The sequence below is a fragment of the Stigmatopora argus genome, chromosome 17 (assembly GCF_051989625.1).
Source record: "Stigmatopora argus isolate UIUO_Sarg chromosome 17, RoL_Sarg_1.0, whole genome shotgun sequence".
Lineage (NCBI taxonomy): Eukaryota > Metazoa > Chordata > Actinopteri > Syngnathiformes > Syngnathidae > Stigmatopora > Stigmatopora argus.
Genome location: NC_135403.1, coordinates 5380777 through 5402892, shown reverse-complemented (window position 1 = coordinate 5402892; position 22116 = coordinate 5380777). Strand labels below are relative to the sequence as shown.

The 22116-nt window shown below is 37.8% G+C and overlaps 1 protein-coding gene across 1 annotated transcript in view; it reads left to right on the top strand.

The window, feature by feature from the left end:
- The window catches only part of ctnnd2a (catenin (cadherin-associated protein), delta 2a), a 227923-nt gene that overhangs the window by 136510 nt on the left and 69297 nt on the right, over positions 1-22116 (top strand). The window contains exons 13-14 of the mRNA XM_077624096.1: positions 13248-13380; positions 19195-19408. Of these exons, the coding sequence (XP_077480222.1) occupies positions 13248-13380; positions 19195-19408 (347 nt within the window). The remainder of the gene's footprint in view (positions 1-13247; positions 13381-19194; positions 19409-22116) is intronic.

Sequence of the window (22116 nt, the reverse complement as noted above, 5' to 3'; positions counted from 1 at the left end):
TTTGGGGATGCTGATTAAAATACTATTTCATCAGTGCTTTTGTGGAATAAATGAATTCCAAAGTGAATATACATACAGGAATAATATTTAGACCCAAATCTGTTCTGATTTCCTTATTAATGTCTTATCAATTTGAGATGTGAGGAAAATTCAGAGCAAATTTTTGCCTTGAGATACGAGCATACTAGATGGATCCCGAGGCCGTCCGGGTGGCCGAGTATGCGAGAGGCTGGTTATGAGAACAGCATTGCTCTGTCTTTCTTGCCAAATCTCCCTTGCTTAAAGATATCTACAAGCACTGGGCGGTACATGTTGCATTTTTCTATTGGATATAGCGTGACCAAGTCTATAATCTGCGAATAAGCCAGTGGAATCACCATGGATTTGAAAGCTAAGCAAGAATCTAAAAAAGACACTAGCGAAAACCTTCAAAGTGAGTCATCGGTGGTTCGATAATTTTAAAAAACGAACTGGGATACACTCGATTCAGAGGGATGGAGAAAGAGGAAGTTCCGACTCGAAAGCGGCGGTGAAATACATTAACATCTTTGCCCCGGTTATCGCACAAGAAGGTTTAACGTCAGCCTCACAGCTCTGGGATTCTGGGTTCGAATCCAGGCCAGTCCTCCTGTGTGGAGTTTGCATTTTCTCCAGGTACTCTGGTTTCCTCCCACATTCCAAAAACATGCATGGTAGGCTGGTTGGACACTCTAAATTGTGATGAATGGTTGTCCATCTCCTCGTGCCCTGTAATCAGCTAGCCACTGATTCAGGGTGTGCCCCGCCTCTGGCTCAAAGTCAGCTGGGATAGGCTCCAGCGCCCCCCGCGACCCTTGTGAGGATAAAGCTTTTCAGAAAATGAATGAATGATGTTAATGTGCTATCATTTTTTAAAAGAAAACATGGCGTTTTTGATGGGTTGTCAGTGTTAATGAACTTGTATCCACTGTTGAAGTGTTTTTTTTTTTCAACTAGGCTTACATTTAAATATGTTGTCAAAAGCCACAATCAGTCACAGTGAAATTCTGCTTTGTTGATCATTTCTTTAGGACTGATCTAATCTTTGGTTTGCAGATACTGGATCCTTTATCAAACAAACTTTCTGAAAGTGATCACTTTATGTCTGATTATAATAATTCTGGGACTCGTGACAAATATGCTGTCTAGTCCTTGTGAAAGAGTTGACCAATAAAACTTCACACCCTTGAGTTTTGCTGTCAAACAGTAGCAATATTCAAATAATATAAGAATTTGTTTTTCTTAAAGGATCATGCATCTCTAGTTCTAGTATGTCTGCCATCTGCAAAGTCATAAGAATCAATTAAGAGGTCTTTCGATACACGCCAGATATTACTAGACCACCATCAATCTTTTCAGTAATCATAATTGCCAGAGCATGTCATGAAATAAATCATTTATTTCTATCTTCCAAATTCATCACAACCAAGCACTTAGGCTATATTTCATGATCACTAATATCAATTTCACCATGTCATTGTCGTATGGCGCATTTAGAAAATGTTGCAGTTTCCAATTCAGCATCCTGTGTTATTGCTTCGGTTCAAACTAATAAGTGGAGCAGGTGCACTCCCACATGAGTTTTTGTTATGTTTCTGTCACTTCTATTTTCACATGCGCATAGGCGACTCACACAGGACTCAGTACTGAGACCAGCGTTGAGTCAAAACTGATGCATTGTAACATAAATTATGAATAAAAACATCTGCAAGGGATTGTGGACAAAAAATATTGTTTGTGTATCCTAATCACATGCGCAAATCAAAGTGTTTGGTATTGCAGTCTCCATTTAGAGCTATCTTGTTATCAGATGAGAGACCACTAAACTGAAAAAAAGCATTAAAATCAACACTAATGACAAAAAAACGGTGCAACAGTTATGTTACACTTCAGGCTATTATTGCATTACTCTCCATTACAGCCTTGTACACACATTAAGGCTGGTCTATGTGACCATAATTAGTGAGTAATTCAGTATAATTTTACAGTACCACCTCAAATCCCAGCCTTTAAATGAGCACTAAATTACAATAACACATCTCTTACCCTCAAACATTCAGCACAATAGCCCCTTTTACCGCGCATTTATGCGGAATTGGCTCGTCTGTATTTGTGGTGCAAGTTAGCTCAATTTTCTCCATAAACACAAAGATGTGTGTCAATGTCTGTGCCAGCATCTGGGGCACTGACGAGTATGGGCTTGTGTTAAACTAAACACTATGATTTTGCCTTTGTGCATTTCCATTTTCACAGGTGGTGTTTTACCTTTGTTATTCCTTCAAAAATACACAAGCCCACAAGTTCCAAGATTGATGTATAAACTTATTTAATGTAAAACCGCTTTAAAAACCTGGTAAATGGGCTTACACTTCCATAGTGCTTTTCTTCCCAAGCTATTCAAAGCACTTTGACACTATTTCTTCGTTATTTAAGTATTGATGAAGCAGCATCCGGAGCAACGTGGGTTTCAGTATCTTGCTCGTGGACACTCGGACATGGCCTCCAGGGCATGGAAATCGAATCTCCAACTTCCAGTTTGGGTGACGACTACTCTACCATTTAGCCATGTCGTCCCAAAAGTGGCTGCTAAAAGTGCTATACTGTAATCCCTTGAATATTGCGGTTAATGTAGACTAGACATGGCCGCGATAATCGAAAAATCGTGAAGTGCGTATGCAGTCGATTGGTCGCCGGTCTTTTGGTCGCCCCGACCGCGACAACGGGCGACCAAAAGACCAGCGACAAAACAGGGTAAAACAACACGGTCTACGCATCAATAAAAGCCAACAATGGCCCTGAGCAGTTTCACTGAGCCGACGTGTGAGTGTATAAGAGTTTGTATGTACATAAGTTGTCCCCTTAGGAAGGTACGTGACGTCAGAGTCTTGGCAAGTTCTCAACAAAAAACAATAAAAGTCCGGGAAATTTGGAGGTTTTCTTTAGCCTAATAATTAATAAGGCATTAAGTATGACTAAATAGTAATTCGCCGTTTGTATTTAGGGAATTTGAGCAACGATTTAAATGGTAATTATCACTTACCTTCCGGGCGACCAAAAGATCGGCGACCAATCGACCATGTACCGTGAAGTAGGGTCACCCCTATTATAACTACCTTTTTTCTTCAGTGCTGAGTCCTAGTAGCAAGTAGAAGACAGGGGAGTGGCTTACACTTGCAAGTTTCAGCGTGGATTTTCACATTTTTATTAACTTTAAAAAAAAGAATACATCGCGAAGAAGTGAATTTGCGATAAGTGAAGTCATGATTCAATTCAATTCAATTCAATTTATTGGCGAAAGAAATGCACAAAGGCTAAGGGCCATGTAAAGAAGATAAAAGAAGTGTGTAGAAAACACGGTGTTGTCACTGGTTCACGGCCAACACGTCATTCAGAGCTTTCTTGAACTGAGCGACCGTCGGCTTCTCAACCACACTCTGCGGAAGCCGGTTCCAAGGTCCGGCGATGCCCACCGAAAAAGCAGCCTTCCGCCGATTTAACCAGACCGATAATCCATGGAAGACTGTAATGCTCATGAAGTGTTTAAAATCCATATTAATTCCTGTATTTTTCGTATTATAAACTGCTAATTCTGAATAATTTACTTTGGATTGAGAACTTCTGTACTGTACTTTGGCATTTTGGTACTCTGCTGCTTTTATAATGAAACAGTTTTTAATCAAAAAAAAAAAGTCCCCTTACGTTGCCCTTGTGCATTGGTCTGTCCATTATGACAGTAATGTGCTATGAAACAAAAAAATTCATACATACATATGAATTAATTTGTTTTGACTTGGCCCAGATTTTATTCATCTAACTTTTTTGTTCAGTCAGAGAGATATCAAGTTAACACTGTTGTGTCAAAGTACTATAACAGATCTACCTGTTCATTATGTAAAAGTACATTTCTCAAGGTTCTCCAATTTTACTTTATTTAGCATAAACCACTGGAAACTCTGCCTAATATAATACCCCTGGAAGGGGAATCATATAGATAATATCCCACATGTGTCAAAGTGGCGGCCCGGGGGCCAAATCTGGCCCGCTACATCATTTTGTGTGGCCCGGGAAAGTAAATCATGAGTGCCGACTTTCTGTTTTAGGATCAAATTAAAATGAAGAGTATAGATGTATATTACATTTCCTGATTTCCCCCTTTTAAATCAATAATTGTCATTTTTAATCATTTTTTTTCTGTGTTTTTAGTTCAAAAATAATTTTGTAAAATCTAAAAATATATTAAAAAAGCTAAAATAAACTTTGTTTTAGATCTATTAAAAATGAATATTCAGAGCTTTTAATCTAGTTCTTTTAATCCATTTATATAAAAAAATCTAAATATGATATCTAAAATGGTCCGCCCCTCGTGAAATCAACTTGACGTTAAAGCGGCCCGCGAACCAACCCGAGTCTGACACCCTTGTAATATCGGAACATCCATTCTCTTATCTTGTGATTTCGTAATATTTTTTCTCACATCCTTCCAGATGTCACTTAGACATGAACAAATGAAATCCCATTTGACCTCAACATCTGTTGATAATTGTAGTTGCAAGCAGTACGTGGAATGTCAGAGTGAGCAGAACTTCCATTACACCTGTGACATAAAGCTGCAATTTATCGATTACGCGCACACATGCCCGCGCAGGTTAACATCCTCATTAGCATTATCATCGCCGAGCAAGCTCACCTCTACTATTTCACATTCGGAGGCTAGAGCTCTACTTGTTGAGGTGATTGCATCTAGGCTTGCAAATCAAAAGACAATGGGTACTAATTTCCCAGCCTGCTCTCATTCTTCCATGAACTAAATCTTCCCCTCTCACTTTGATTGGCTGAGTGTACTAGTTGAGGATTTGGATTGGATATGTTGCTCATTTGTATTTGATCACTTCTGTGGTTAAAGTGGCTCTTCTCAGTCTTAAAGGCATTTTGATATTTTCTGTGTGGAAGTCCATTAATAACAATTTTATTAGCAGTATGTACTAAAAGCCTTAAATGACTATGATTGAATACTTTTGTTGCTTAAAATCACGCAAAGTTATTTCTCAAGTCCTGATTTTTAATACCAGTTATTGTTCTTATTACTGTTTTGGTATTTGATGCAATAGAGGTGACCAACACATCACATCACACAAGTCTTTTCCCTCCATACAAAAATGTATTATTACTGGGACAGGTCTGTTTATTTGGTGCACCACTACTTCCAAAATGTAGCAAAACACAAAGAAGAAGCAGTATTTTTTTTAAAACAGCTAGATTCTAATTGGTGGCGAGCTCCTCTTTTCATTTACAATGTGTTGGATGACCCTTGAGATTCATTTAACAAACAGTAGACAAGTATAGCCACTAGCTACTCTGTTTACGTCTATCAATAACACAAGCTTCAGTTGAACTCCAAATTGGCTATTGCGACCTGTCCGCATGTCATTTTTCAGGTTTCATAATTTAGTGATTGCGCCACACACGTGCTTGCAGTGTGGAAGTGGAGCCTCTTCCGAGTTTGTACCTGAAGTTCTTACATCTAGTAAAACGGGAGATCATGCCGTTTAAGTTTTATGGTTTTATTGCCCTCATAAATAGGCATTACAATGCTGCATGGATCATGGGTTTATGTCCATATTTTCATCATTTCTTGTCTTTTTTTCCAATCGGAAAAACACCGTGGGGAACTACGGTATCCCATGATAACATTCTGACATCAAATTATGATTGTTACATGGTTGTGTCTCACTTGGCGAGAGAGAAAAAATGAGTATTAATGTTCGAGAAGCTTGATTGGATTGTATATATGTAGTTTTGAGGCTCATAATAGAAAAGATAAGATGATGGGTGCAATACCAAACCTCTTCTCAAGACGTACACCAAGCCCTCTTTGTATTAGGTTGTATATTTTGGATTATATATTCCTTATTTTGCACTGCTGTTGTACTTTATAGAAAGCGTTTTGTTATGAATGGAGGCCAAAACCACCATTGACCATACCTACTCTTTTTGTTGAATTATCAAATCTATTCTGTCTCATTTTCCCCATTGAATGTTCATATTTTGAAGTTGAATAATTATTATTATTAAGCTTTAAAAAAGTTTGTCGATTGTTTGCTTGCCAATATGCAATCCACATTTATTGTTTTACAACAATACCTTCCTATATTCATGAATTCATATTTGCCTGCAGACACCATCTTAATAGTATTCATTCATTTATTCATTTGTTTTAGTAATTGAATGTAAAACATCAACGTCAACACATTTCGATTGGCCACAGGCAACTTCGCACAGGAAAAATCTAGAAAGATTAAGAACCCCTGGTCTAGGTCATTTTAAACTAATGAATAGACTGAGGTGTATGTTTCACTAGATTTTTTGCTGCGTAAACATTCAGTAATTGTACTGTACCAAAGGGGAATTGTGACAATGAGCTGAAAATTTCTGCTCAGCAAATGTAGGATAATCGCCATGTGAAGGGGCATGTGTGTGCGAATGTGTGTTTCCTAATTGTGTATGAATGACTCTGTGTAAAATATATGCATGTCAAGTTCCTAACAACAAAATATGTCATCTTAATTCCTGATTCTGTGCAGTATGCGAAACCTTCCCATCCAGAGCATTACACACATAACTCACACTCACTTAAGACACTTGGATTGATAAAATATATGAATACAGCGATTCTATTATTATACATTGCAATAATCCTTCTGCTGGATCTAAAATGTAATGAGAAACTAAATCAGATATTACACCCAGAGGTTACTAGACTTTCCAGAGATATATGTTAGAAATTTTTAAAATTGAGTTTTAAATAGCTGACAAATGCATTATCTCAATGGGTTCCAGATATCTCCAAATAGCACATATAGGTGATTTTCAAATACAGAATGAATATGAAAAATAATGAGTATTTTTATTTTTGTTTAAAAGTCAGTTTATTTCCATGGAAAAATATTTGTTGATATGATTGTAAGCATTAAAAATGCTATGATCCTCCTTAAAATAAGCACTGAAACTGAAATAACGTTAAATAATGTTAATGAAACATTCGTTCATTCATTCATTTTCTGAACCACTTTTCCTCATCAGAGGGTGCTAGAGCTTATATTTTATTTCAACCCGATTTTTTTTAAAGGAAACTAAGTCATTGTACCAATTTGCACTGTTGCACTGGCATATTTTTGCTCCATGCTAAAATTATGGCAAGATTGTCAAAGTATTGAAGCTGTTCCAACATCACGCCTAATTTATTTGCGTATTTTCCTTCTAGTGTTTAATTTCTGTCATAGATTTCATGGCTTTCTCTCTCACCAACACCCGTAACATCAATATGTGCAAGCCAGTTTCATTCCACACCTTATTTTCTTGTCACTTACACTCCTTGTTGGCTTTTATTCGCGCTCCCTAGCCATCCATCCCAGACCGGAAGAGCCTTGGAGAAAGCCTATTGATTTTTTTTCATGTCTTTGTCTTTTTTTCCCCAACCCATCTGATCTGTTGTGTGGAACGGGGATGCTGGTATGTCCTGGCAATTGTATGGATAGATAGAAAAAGAGAAAAAGTCGCATCTGGCTCTCTAGTCTTCTCGAGATGAGCTTAGAAAAAGAGGTATTATGTACTTCATCTCTCTTCATCAAATCCCCCGATCTCATCCATGGCCTTCTCTTCATTCTTCTCTTTCTCACTCCTCTTTTTCAATTTCGAACAAGAGTGGGTTTCTTGGATTGACTTACTTGCATTTGGCTCTCTCCAAAAAAGAGTGATATAAAGAAGGAACATGTTTTAGTTCGCTTGTGTGCCATACTTAATTCAAATGAATCTTTTCATTGAGGCAGGAGAAGATTACTATTTGCTCAATGTCCCCAGAACTTATTAAAAAGCTAATACACAGAAGATATGACTTTTGTCAACTCTTTTTCTTCTCGCCGATGTTTAATAACCTTAAGATTAAAGAATCAATATTTTCAGTTGTTGTTTTTGCTTTAAGGTGACCTTGTGGCACTGTTTTCTGCATAAGCTATGTCAACAAGTTAGCATGACATGGTTGAAATTTCTCATCTTTGTGCTGTGTGATGTATTTGCAAACTTTTTTTTAGTTCGATTTTAAATCGTTGATAGAGTGACATCACACTCTACTTCCTTATACATGTATAACTGCCCCACATGGCCAATCAGAGCAGAGAGTCTAAAGATGACCTTTCAAATCCAATCCAGTAAAAGAAATATTCAAAAGAAGCAGAATGGACCAACTAAGACATTTTAAGAAGGACAGTCTTGACATTTCCAACACATTTTCTTGCAAACCTGAAAATTTGAAAGTCATAGAAAATAATGTTTCTTAAAGTTTGAGTCGTATTCAAACAACATGCAGAATTTTGTAGCTTTTGTCTATCAATATTCAAATATTTTTACATACAATGGTATAAGTAAAGACACACACCTGTATTCATGCATCTAAATATATTTCTTCCCTTTTCATGGGATGTATTTATTTATTTATTTTGAATGTTCAGCAAATCCTTAACCTGGTGGCACCTCACAGACGAAATGAATCCCCTTAGGGGTTTTGTGTATCAAAGAGACATGTCAACATAAGGCAGAATTCACAAAATAATATCTGTTTATTTTCCTGGGTTATTTTTGTACTAGCTTTTATATTTTTTGGTCTAAGGAAATGCTGCAACTTTTTTATGCCAAATTAAATCACCTCTAATAAATGTATTCAAACCGCACAATCCGATGAGAAATAACGGCTGACAAAAAGCAAGTGATACTTAAAGAATGATCATCCTACATATTTTTGTCAATGTACAGTGGTACCTCGAGATACGAGCTTAATTGGTTCCGGGACTGAGCTGGTATGTCGATTTACTCGTAACTCAAATGAATGTTTCCCATAGAAATGAACTAAAAACAAATTAATTCGTTCCAACCCTCTGAAAAAACACCCAAAACAGGATATTGGATTGGAAAAACATTTTGTTTGTTCTAATTCGCCATCTATTAACAAAGTAACAAATAACTAGTGGTTTAATAGTGCTAAAATGTGTTTAATAGTACTAAAATTAGACGGATTTTGTAAAGGGGAGAGAGGGGGGGAGGGTGTAAAGAGGGGGGAGCGAGAGGGGGACGAGGTTGGGCGAGGGCCGAGACTTTTTGCACAGCAACGCGCTCGTAACATAACATACACAAATTTAAATGAACTCAGGTTACGATGCAGACACACTAAAAAAATAAGTTTAATCTAACCTTACGCTAAACTTAATTCTAATTTTGTTTTAAATTTTGATACCTTTCTTCCCCCGGGCGGGTTGGCTCTATTTGCCCCGCCTCCACCCTGACTTTCAGATGCAACCTATCGAGTGTTGTTTGCTTTTGTATTCACTTCAAAATATTCCGAAAATGATACACACAAATGTCCTCACAATAGGATAACGCAAGACCACTTGTCAACAAGAAAAAGTATATACGCCATTCGCACTGACTAACGAGAAAAAAACACTGAAAAAATGGAACGCTCCGCCCAGTGCTCGTAGAGACATTACACGAGGGAGTTGCGGGGAGAGAGACAGTGCGCACGATATTCTTATGAGCAGCCTCTCGCGTCCGCTGTACGCTCGTAATTCAAAATTTGTCTCGTATCTCAAAATAAATATTTGCCCGAAATTTTACTTGAATCTCGAATTGCTCGTATGTCGGGCCACTCGTATGTCGAAGTACCACTGTATATACTGAAAGAATGAAATTACAGAAATATATCGTATTTCTAACTGAAATGGTGAAATCTTAGCCTTGAAAAATATGGATTTTTTTTTATTGAGCCCCGCAAGTAGACGTGTCATTGTGTGTATGAGTAATGTCGTGGGTAAATTTTGTTAGAAGATCTGAGTCAAAAGAAAGGAAGTGGAGCGGTTTATGTTTGACGGTCAGAGTGATTTACTAGCCAATACTTCAAAAAATGCTCTGCTAGGCTCCTTTGTCAAAGTCAAACTGTTATTTAGTTTCTCCTGAGTAACATGCAGGCTTTCATCACCAAGGCAATGAATTACCTAAACTGTTTTTGGCACTTGCTCTCAGTTTACTTCCCTCAATATCTCTTAATAATTTCTCATCCCCCTATTGACCACCTTGTTTCTTCCCTCTATTTTAGTACCCTCAGCATGGATGTGCAGGCCCTAATTAGCATCTGCTTTGGTATGCCCAATGCTTTCCTGTCGTCCAATCAGTTAACAGAAATGACAGGGCTTGTCCAATCAGATTAAAGCCAGCGAGACAAACTTCCTGTCGGGACCTGTCTCTTCTAATGTGTTGCGGGCTTTAATGATTGATGTGATTTGTACTGTGAGGGCAAGAAGGACAGAGTAAATTACAGTATTGCAGAATTGCTAACATGCAGTCCTGCAGAGTCCACCCACAGTAATTAGAAGATGATTAGACGATTTTATTAGCGTATCCTGCAGCCGATATTGCAAACTTGCGGCTCAGGGGCCAATTGAGGCCCGCAGGTGCCTATTAATAGTCCCAATACTTAACATCTGAATCTCTTATTTCTATTCTTTTTTTTCTTGAGATTTGGATTGGATTGGATAACTTTATTCATCCCGTATTCGGGAAATTTCGTTGTCACAGTAGCAAGAGGGTGAGGATGCAGAAATAGGAAAGGCATTTTAGACATAAATAGATAGGTAATAAGTAAGTTAATAAATAAATACACGAATAAATATATAAATAAATAAGCGTGTTGCTGAAATATATATATACAGACACACATACACATACATATACACATACACATACACATACACATACGCATACGCATACACATACACATACACATACACATACACATACACATACACATACACATACACATACACATACACATACACACATACATATACACATACACATAAATGTACATGCATGCATACGGTAGGTCTTAACACTCAGCCATTTTTTTGTTAAAGAGCCTGACAGCTGATGGGAGGAAGGATCTACGGAAGCGCTCCTTCCTGCAATGAGGCTGCCCCAGTCTATTGCTAAAAGAGCTTTGGAGGGACCCCACAGGCTCATGCAGGGGGTGGGAGGTGCTGTCCATGATGGACATCATCCTGGTCAGCGTCCTCCGCTCTCCCACTTTCTCCACAGAGTCCAAAGGACAGCCCAGAACAGAGCTGGCCCTCCTGACCAGCTTATTCAGCCTGTTCCTGTCCCTCTCCGTGCTCCCGCATCCCCAACAGACCACACCCCTTTTTCACATTCTTGTGTATCAACATAAAAAAATACAAATATGCATGAAGACAACATTACTGTTGTTAATTTCCATCCATATTGTTCATCAATATGTTTGACTATGTGAAAAGTTCAGGCAGTTTAACGTCCAGGAGTCAATTATTGAGGCAAACATCCAGCCATTTGTTTTTAGGGTCACAGCCATAGATGAACTGGCCAATCACGCGTACAAGCAACAATTGAGTCTTATTCACATCTCTAAGCGCCTTTTCTGTTTACGCAAACACCCGGTGACTGAGAAACCTCACACAGACATTTGTGTAAGCCAAGTTTCAAATTCAGATCCACATAACTTGTGGCTCTACCTAATAGAAAATGTATTTATCAAATAATTACGCTATTTAATTATACATCTACCATATTTAGTGTGCGCTGAAGCTTGAAAATCTGGAGAGAATACGTTGCCTTAATACATATTTAGTATGAACCTTGTGGTTTTTCTGGCACTACTCTTGTCGCCCCTTTTGTGTTTGCGTGTTTGCATCCCGCTGTTTCACGTCACTGGCTCTACGCCCAGGAGTGTGTCTAACAGGTTTGTACTGCTCATTAGCATTAGTGTTGACTGGCTTCCTGTCTGAAGACTGTTTACCTCTTTATCCTTTCTTAAAAGATATATTTTCTTAAATTTTCAATCTCCATCAACTGTAAGAATTGTCTCTTGCCCCTGTGGGGTTTCAACGTAACGCCTATCGGCCCTCTTCTTTCCTCCTATTATTTGTGTCTCGCTCTCCCTACCAGGGCTTTTTAATTAATAGTGAGCCATGATGCTTATCTTATCAGCAGATCTCACTGCTTTCTATTACATTCGCTGACAGAGATCTGAGGTTGGAAGGGGTGGATTACATACACATACACATACACACTGGCACATGATTTGGAAACAAGTCATGCTATGTGTATCCACATCACCAAGGCTTAATCAAAACTTGCCACACATAAATAAACTGTCCTGATGCTATCTGCCGATGTGATTTAGTGTTGTTTGAGGGTCTTTCTTCCTAAATACCCTGGGAATGCCCCCCTCCACTACTTCAGTCGTCCTATCGCCCCTTTACCTTCCTCCATCAGCCATGCTTTCCAGCTGAATGAACACTTATCATTTGGCGGATAAAGACCCGTCCAGGCAAGAGCTCACTTTATCTTCGAGAGCCATGTTTACTCTGCTTTCCAAAGATGCTTCCCCCACTGCATGCTCTTGAGCCAGCAGAGACCCAGCATGGAAGCCAAGGCCATTTCCAACTCCTCGGGCTGCTCAATTTCTCTGTATTTATCCTATTTTCATGTCTGGGCTATAGAGGTAAGGGGCAAAATAAACCAAACTATCTTGATGGGGATTATAGGAAAAGCTATTTTTGCACACAAGAGACAGCATGAAGGCGGTAACTGCAAAATCAATGCTCGTAGCACAAAATCAATGCAGGTCGCAAAATTTCAACTAAGGCTTTTTGTCGCATCGCACTGGGTGTTAGGAGTTTCCTTGAAAGTCACTTACTTACTGGGTAGTTATTTAAGAAAATGCCCACCCACACCTCTTACACATTTATTATATTTTTTTTCATTCAGCAGGACATTACTGAGGAATAAAGGCTATGTTTTTGAAAAGTCAATGCTTGAGTCATTCATTGACTGAGGAAAAATATATTTCCACATTCTTATTCTTAAAAAAAATTCAGTCAGGCCACTTCTAAACTTTACTGTGATTAGTGAAAACAGTGTTTTGGCAAATTGGGATTTATGTGTAAAATTTGCATTATTCATATTGCACTTCTGTTTCCAATCTTGTCAAACTCTCTGATTTAAATTGTGTCTTCCTCCTGACCAGAATGCTTTTATTTTATCAATGTTGACTACATTCACCACAAAAGTGTGTGTTTTTTGTTTTTTTCAGCAAAGGGCTTCCTTCACCCATAGAATCAAAATGTATCAATTTGACCTTGTATTTTTAGGGAATTTGGCTGGAGAGATCCGGAGCTGCCAGAAGTCATCCAGATGCTACAACATCAGTTCCCATCTGTACAGTCCAATGCTGCAGCATACCTTCAACACCTCTGCTTTGGAGACAATAAGATCAAAGCTGAAGTAAGTGCTTGTATTTTATATAAAAAATGTCCTTGTCAAATGAATGGATTTGGTTGCTTAGCATAGCTTTGCAATGTAGAGCTTTTACAAGTGTGGCATATGAACCATAATTTGTTTTGGATAATGAATGCAACTCTTTAGCATCATCCTTTCTAATGATTAGTTTTTATCTTATTGATAACTCGAACACTTGTCGCTATAAATAAACCATATTCATGAATGAAGCGACAATTGCATTAAAAAAATGCATGTCAACAGTACTGATGCCATTTCCATATTCATACTTTGCTCATGATGTTCATCTGTTCAAAAAATGATGCAGTAACCATTTCTGCGCAAGTGTATTGGAGCACCCACTCGCATGATAAACCTGAAAACCTTTAGCTAATGTTTACAATTAAGTATGAAGACGGGATACCTGTAATTTCTACAAAGCGATCTATTCACCCACACACTGAATCAAATAGAAAAATGCAGCCGTATTCAAAACGGACGCATCATTCGTCATTCTACTCAACTTTTGTGGCCCTCTAAAAACCCAAAGTGTTTAATTTCTTCTATAATTTATGTAATTAGCATTTCTAAGTGAAAGCATCCAAGAGTGAGGATAATGGAAGCATACTTGCCAGTCATTCAAGGTCTAGAGTGCAGCAACAATCATCAGCCATTATTAAATCTAGGAGAAACATAAGCTAAATTAAATTGGCTTTTCCTATTAAAGAAGTGGAATATTAAAATCTTTTGTATGCGTATTTATGTACACCTTATCGTTCTGCACTAGTTTTACAAATAACTACAAGTGTGTGTGTAACATATAAAAAGATATGAACAATTAGAATAGATTAAATGTGATTTTTGAATGTTTATCAAAACTGCTCTCAAATCTTTAGTAATTAAGAAATAAAATTATAATACTTCTGCTGCTTGCTTATCTTAAAATTGAATAAGATTTTACAGAGATACGATAATGAAGTTTTACCCATTCAAAATGGCAATGACTTGTTTTAATTACATCATCGTTGCGTGGAATGCATTAGAGGGCCCAGATAGTGATGCAGCCCATTCCAAAGGATTTAGGATTAATTCTGCACAGTCGCTTGCAATGAAATGAGTGCTTGATCCCAAAGCAGCTTCATGAAAACTCAGCAGTACAAGCGGTTAGTCTAAAAAGGCACTTGGAAAAGGAATAACTCCTTGTACTGAAGGAATCTAGGTTACCTAGGTGTGGGCATTGCATCCAAACCGTACCCACTGCAAACTACAATTAGAATAATAATACGGTATAAAGCAAATTTTTCAATTATTGCTCATGTAAAATATTTTCTCTCTTGCCTTTTTTAAAATTTAATGCTGCCATGTTATGAATATGCAAATAATCAGCAAATTACATGACGCCCTTATTACCTATGAAGTCATAACAAAAGGTGTGCCTTCAAGAACTATACATGTTTATTTTATTCATTTTGACTGGGTTTTGGAATATTGATTTTTGAATTTTTAAGACAATGATTTGTCTCTGCATTGTACCGGTACATCTCATTTTTAAACTAGTGAGTATTAAATCATCCCTTTACTGTCACTAGACAAAATAGCTGTCAAATGAACCTCCCTTAGACATTTCATTGCAGTTTATTATATCAGTGTGACTGTACAAAATAAACCAAAATCTATAATTATTTGAAGATTTTGTGCTATCAGAAGTCAATGTATTTCGACATTAGTTTTCAAAAACACTACTAATAAGTACAGTGACCCTGCAATGAAAAGCAAATAACAAAAAACTACTAATTAATAAATTATTATTATTATTTTAAACCAATGGTACATCTACTTACAAAATTATTAATTCAGGAACTTGGTTCATAACTTGAATTTTTCGTAAATAGAGCAGTATTTTATATGTAAATTCTCTAATTCATTCCACAATGCCATCTAAAGCCTAAAAAGAATGTCTCAATTTTATATGAAGCATATGACACAAGTGCGAGAAAATGTTAAGAAAAATATGTATTACTTTATTAAAATGAATAACAAGCATTCAAAACATTTTCTATTCAAGATAGCGTTAGGCAACAGACAAAGCACACAAATATTTGCACATAAACATAAATCAAAGCAACATCAAATTATAAATTAAAAAACTGCATTAAACAGAACTTGCAATATCAGTCAAGGATGGATAACATGACATAACAGCTTCATTACATTCACACCAGTAATATTAAATAAAGAACATTTATTTAACCACACTCGAAAAATTAAAAACAAAATTTAAAAAAAGGAGTGTTGTTGGGAGAGAGTAAGGAGATTATCAAACAGGATACTTTTCATAAAGGGTTTCATAACCTGAAAATGTCATATGTAGAAGTATTTGTAAGTAGAGGTACCAATGTACATGCAAATGTAACACTTAAAATGTATAATCGGCTTTCTCTGTAAAGATTTGTCTCGCCTTGTTTTTGGGTTGTTTAATCTCTAGATTTTCACTTGAAGTGAACTGTTCGTTATGGTCTCTGCTTCAGTATGAATTTTAGATAGCTAATGATGGCCCATTTTTGGTAAGGCGGCCATAGGGAAATTACTGCCTGAGGCCACAAACTCAATTAGACAAAGGTTGAAAGGTTCTAAAATTGTGGGACGAAATTCAAAACCATGCTCAAGAGTCCCGCTTGTGTGCATGTGTGATGGCTTTGAAGCTGTGTGACACCTCTTCAGTCACATTCAATTTGGTGAACAGTAGCTTTGCCGGTGATTTGTGCTGACGTTCCATATGTGGTGACTCACGGCCACTAACACACTAAGAAGTGTCACCTGTGTATCTTGTGTATCTCACTGTGATTTTTTTTTTCATGCCTCTGGCACCTTCAAGTCCCACAATCCAAGCTGTCACCACTGCTAAATGTTGCTACGGCAATGCCGCCATTATGGGTTATGGATAGTTGTGGCTGCTGCGTAACAGCAGGAGACAAAAAGACAAATCAAGCCCTGTTTCTAAGATCCCTTGCATGGAATAAGGAAGAAAAGCACAGTGGTCTTGGAAAGGTGTGTAGGTATCTGAAAGGCTGTGAAAAAGTCATAGCAGTGTGTCTTCCATAGAATATGAGATTAGCTATTAAAAACTTGCCTTGCAAGGGTGATGTATTTGGACAAAAGGAAGGAACAAACAAAGCTAGCGATTGTAGGGTCTAAAGGCGGACAGTGAGGAAATGGTATGGTCAATAAAACAAGGTTAGTTTGCCATTCACGGCAACCCTTAATCCATTTTAATTGAATAGATAAGCGAAGTCATTTTACTCAATAGACTTGTGCTGTGTCATCAAACACCTCTGTCCTTTCCTTGCCCTCCATCTCACCCTCATTCGCTTCTTTTTTTTTTCTTTTTGGCTTCCTTCTCGCCTTTTGACTGTTTCTTTTTTCACTTCAATGTTTCCAGCGAATGAGTGGTTAGCGAGTTGCCCTCACAGTTCTGGGGTCCTGGGTACGGACCCAGCTCGGTCCTCCTGTGTGGAGTTTGCAAGTTCTTCCTGGGCTTGCATGGCTTTTTTCTGGGTGCTCCGGTTTCCTCCTACATTCCAAAAACATTCTTGTTTGATGGCGGCGCGCACTGACGCAGCGGCTCTAAGCTCTCCAGTTCGTTGTCGTTCGTTATCTTACAGTCGCCAGGATTTACTCACATGCATGCTAGGTTACTTGAACACTCTAAATTACCCCTATGTATGAGCGTGAATGGTTGTCCATCTCGTTCCCTGCGGTTATCTCGCGACCAATTCAGGGTGTCTCCCGCCTTGTGCCCGAAGTCAGCTGGGATAGGCTCCAGCACCACCCTGGACCCTTGTGAGGATAAGCCATATAGAAAATGAATGATTGTTTCCAAAGTTAGTTATCTTACATCTTTTTTGTTGATTTATTTATTTCTTATTTTTAGCATTGCTCGGTCTGTAAATCTAAGCATCAGCAAATTGCTTATTGTATTGGTTGTAGGTAAACGGCGACGTTTTTCCATTACCACCAGCTACATTTACATGCAGCCAATATTCGGGTTGAGGCCATTACGCCGTTTGTAAAACATTGAGATTAATATGTTTTATATGCTCAATTGTACAGGGTTGCACAAGGAATATTGAGTCTAAATTTGATTCTGTATTCTACCAAACTCCGCTTCCAATAATTTTCCATTTGCCGTCTTTTAAATATACCTGTCTCAGAACCTTTTGCCATCAACAAAAGGCATAATGTTCAATTATTCTACTACACAAATGAACCCATTAAGCCCCTGCTTACGCTAAAAGTATTTTTGTATTGTTTATTATATAGTAAAAACTACAGTGGTACATCTACATACAAATGGTAAGTTATACTTAGGTTATGCAAGGCCTCGATGATTTAAAAAAAAAAAAAAAAAAAAAGTAAAATACAAGTTACAAAATGTCAAACGAAATCTCCCAAAACGTAAATAAATACACTTCCTATATCCTGTATACATAATTTTTTTCAATGCATGGTCAGAAGTTGGACATATGTTTTGAACTGCTGAAAATATTTTATGTGTAATAATCACTCTTAAAATGGAGGTACTGTATATGAAATAAAATGATCTGACTGTTGCAATATTCCAGTAATTATTTTATTATAGCCGATATTTGTCAGACTTTTGCTGCTGTTATTCTTTTCTGCGGCACGTTGATCTCAGCAGCCAGTTTGTTCTGATCAGGACTACACCCACATTTAATCACTCCCTCTGGCATGTAAAAAAAATAAAAGATCCTCAGAGTGGCAAGCTGTAAAGCCCCATGCAGGCAGGCGGGAAGGGAGGCAAGACATTAATGTCTATGGCTGAGGTTCACCTCTGAAAAGCATGAAACAGTAACATATTTAATAGACCTATATGTATTTATAAACATTTTACCTTTAATTGGGTCATCTGTTTTTATCATCAGCTAAACAAGTAAAAGTGTCTAACTACACTTATCATTTTTACTACTGCTTTGTTATAATAAGCCTGCTTTAGGGTAAATACGGCAAAATGACTTGACTGTGTCTTAGTATGCAACCCCCAGCCTTCATTATTGATAGGTAGTTGGTATAAACTAAAAGATAACAATGAATATTAGTGGCATTTTTGTATACATTATATACAGATTTGCGAATAAGAAATGATGTAAAATAATAGATCAGAAACACCGTCTAAGTGCGGTCTGACATTAAAAAAAGGCATCAAATAAAATCAAAGCGTACACAAAAAAAACAATGTTTTAGCGTACACAAAAAAAACAATGTTTTGGTGGGCTATTTGATTCGTGCACCATACATTGTTTTCTCATTTTATTTTTAAGTGTATTTTTATTTTTATTTATTCACCTTGAGTGTCATTGAACCCACTGTACATACTTGTGAAAACACCAGGGACCCATTTTGTGTCCTTTGTCCAAATACTACTACGACATTTCGACGACGGACGCTTCGCCGACGGACGCTTCGCCGACGGACGTTTCGCCGACAGACGTTTTGCCGAATGGACATTTCGCCGAAAAAAAATAGTGTTTAATTTATTATTTTATTAAACAGATAAAAGTGGGGATGTTTCTCATTTATGTTGTTTTTTTGTGCCAAGGTTGAAAAACATATACACACACGATCTGGGGGCGGGGCGAGCGCGCGAATCCTGTTTCGCCGAAACTGTCAGTCGTCGAAACGTCCGTAGGCGAAACATCTTTCGGCGAATCGTCCGGTCACGGGAAAATATCAGTACTTTGGCTTTTCCTATACAAAATAAAAGTACAAATACAGCATCATTGTCTTGTGCTTGTGGCTTAGATCCGCAGACAAGGGGGCATCCAGCTGCTGGTGGACCTGCTGGACCACAGGATGGCCGAAGTTCACCGCAGTGCCTGTGGAGCCTTAAGGAACCTGGTGTATGGCAAGGCCAACGATGAAAATAAAGTGGCCCTGAAGAACTGCGGAGGGATTCCTGCGCTGGTCCGTCTTCTAAGGAAAACGGGCGATGTTGAAATAAGGGAGTTGGTCACAGGTATGTTGTCCTTGAAAGCAATATATCTGCAGGTAGTTGGAGCTTCACAGTATATCATTTAGTCTCATAAGCTATTTTAATGTAGTATCAATTTATTTTGTTACATAAGACGGTTTGGAAAAAGTGATTTGCGGAGGAGAGAGCTCTTGATTCGCCACACACAAAAATTCTGGGTCAAACATGCAACATATTCTTGTATAAATTCATCATTTGTTTTGGGCTTTAGTGGAAATGTGGAAACTTTTTAGCTCTCTCTCACGCACAGAGTTGCAGTGAAGTTTGCGTCCTTGGCATCAACATTAACAGATATTTTTGTGGTTCATTGACGTCATTCGTAACTTTTCATCTAACGTCTTCAATCAATTCCAACTATTCATTCAAACCAAGGCCGTTAAACATTCCACTTCAATGATTTTCAACAATTTCTACAAATGTGAAAAAGCACGGTGGCACATGTTGAATGCAGAAGGGGAAACAGAAGGCAGCCAGTATTATCTTAGAACATCTCATGTTTAAAAAAAAAGAAACTTTTTTTGTGTTTGTCTTTTTTTTACCTTGTACTCAATTGGCATGTGGCTGAGTTGCGTTAGAAGTTACGTTTTCTCCTGCTTATATGCACATAAAAATTGTCTCCTTTTGTATTTTGAACTGAAGTGGATCACTGTTTTCTTTCGTACTAAACGTTAATATACATCCAACTCGCCATATCTTATCGGTATGTTGCTGCAATTGTTTGTCAGCAGCAGCACCTTGAGATGAGTTCAATGAACTCCTTAACTTGGCTTTTAACTTCTTTCACTTCAAACTAGCCATTCTTTAGGAACCTTTCAAATGTTTATTAATTGATGTATAAGCCCAACTACAAATCATGGAATTTTCAAAAACATTACATTCCCATAAACTCCTTGTGATTTCCCATCACAGGAATCAAATCGGCCTAGATTCTCCTAATTCTTTAAACCGAGTCATTAGCTGTTTAATACGAATCCTACGAAAATTTCTACTACCCCAGTGTCCAGTAGTCAAATGTGCGCGCTTTGAATATAAGTCTATTTAGTACACCTACTATTACTACTACACTACACTACGAAAATCTTTTTACTTTTACAACTTCACCCTGTCCTTTACATTATCCTCCCCTACACCAGCCACAATTATGTCCTCCATTAGTACATCCATGTATTTTCTCCTAATTCGACCACTCTCAACATCCTTTCATCGATATAGTCCGTATTTCTTCTCTGGACTTCTCCAAACCATTGAAATCTGATTCATTTGACCTTGTCTCCAAAATGTCTAACCTTCACTGTCCGTCTTATTGTCACATTTCTAATCCTACACATCCTGGTCACTCGAAAGAAAACCCTCAGCATCTTCATGCCCGCTACTCCTGGTTGGCCTTACCATACTACCCCATACACCAGCGGTCCCCAACCTTTTTCTAACCGCGAACCGGTAAAACTGTATTTTCTCGCAGACCGACTAATGGGAAGGGCGACAACTTAAGACAAAATTGTGTGGGGGTGGGGTCGATTCACGAACAACATCCATGACAGAAAAAAAAAGTCCCAAACATAATAGCAATTATTTGTTATTATTATTATTAGAATATTGAAAACCTTGATATTTATTACGCTGACACCAGGTGGTTCACAGACCGGTGGTTGGGTACCACCATTCCATACTATTTAGTGCACCCTATTGCAATATTGAATATATATTTGGTTTTGTAAAATAAATAAATAACACTCGCAACCCAAAGCAAAGTAAGTATTGTTTTCTCAGTGATTCTAAATTGCTGATACTATCTTGTAATGGATCTTTGCAGAGGATAAGCAGTATAAATGATGCATAAATGTTATTGTCAATATAGTCAGGACATTAACATTTGTTTACTTGAGTGCTCTCCATAATTGTTAAACAATTTACAGTTTGAAATGAATGTAAACAGTAAGAATTGAAGTCTAAAGCAAGATAAATTCATCATATTAAAGTTGACCTTCATTACTAATCAGTAGCTAAATTATTTTCTAATGAGTCAAAGTTAATGGGTCATCAGGAATACATTAGGACCAACGGTGACTCCTCAGCCAACACACATGAGCTCATTATTGTCCTTAGACAGACATAGTAGTTGTGCTCGAGTATCAACCAATGAGACTTCTGTTTACCACCCGCTCGTTGACAGTCTTATCGAATTCTACACTTGTGATTAAAGGCGCTTTGTAGGTCTGGGAAATGAGACAGGAAGCCTTTTACTGTATTGCACTGTCCTTTCTGAAGTTTAAATTTAGACCCGCTTCATTGGCTTCCTTGCTTTCCATGTGAGTGGGACAGGTGGAAGTAGAGGCTTACGGGCCTGTCAATCAAAATCTGGTCAATGCCAAGGCTGTGGTGTCAATAAGAGATGCTATCCATCCTGATGGACTCAGCTTGCAATGCAGGACTATAACACATGGCTTGCTACACCATTGGATGTATTTTTTTTTAATATTCTGCTTGGCTGGAAAAAAGGTTCAGGTGACATGGAGCTGTTTTTTCTAAATATTTTCTTTTAACTTTTTTCATTTTATGTACTGCTTATCCTCACAACAGTCAGAGGGGGTGCTGGAACCTAAGTAAGTACAGGCACCAGAAGGTAGACACCCTAAATAGCCAATCACAGGGCACAAGGAGACGGACAACCATTCACGCTCACACTCATACCT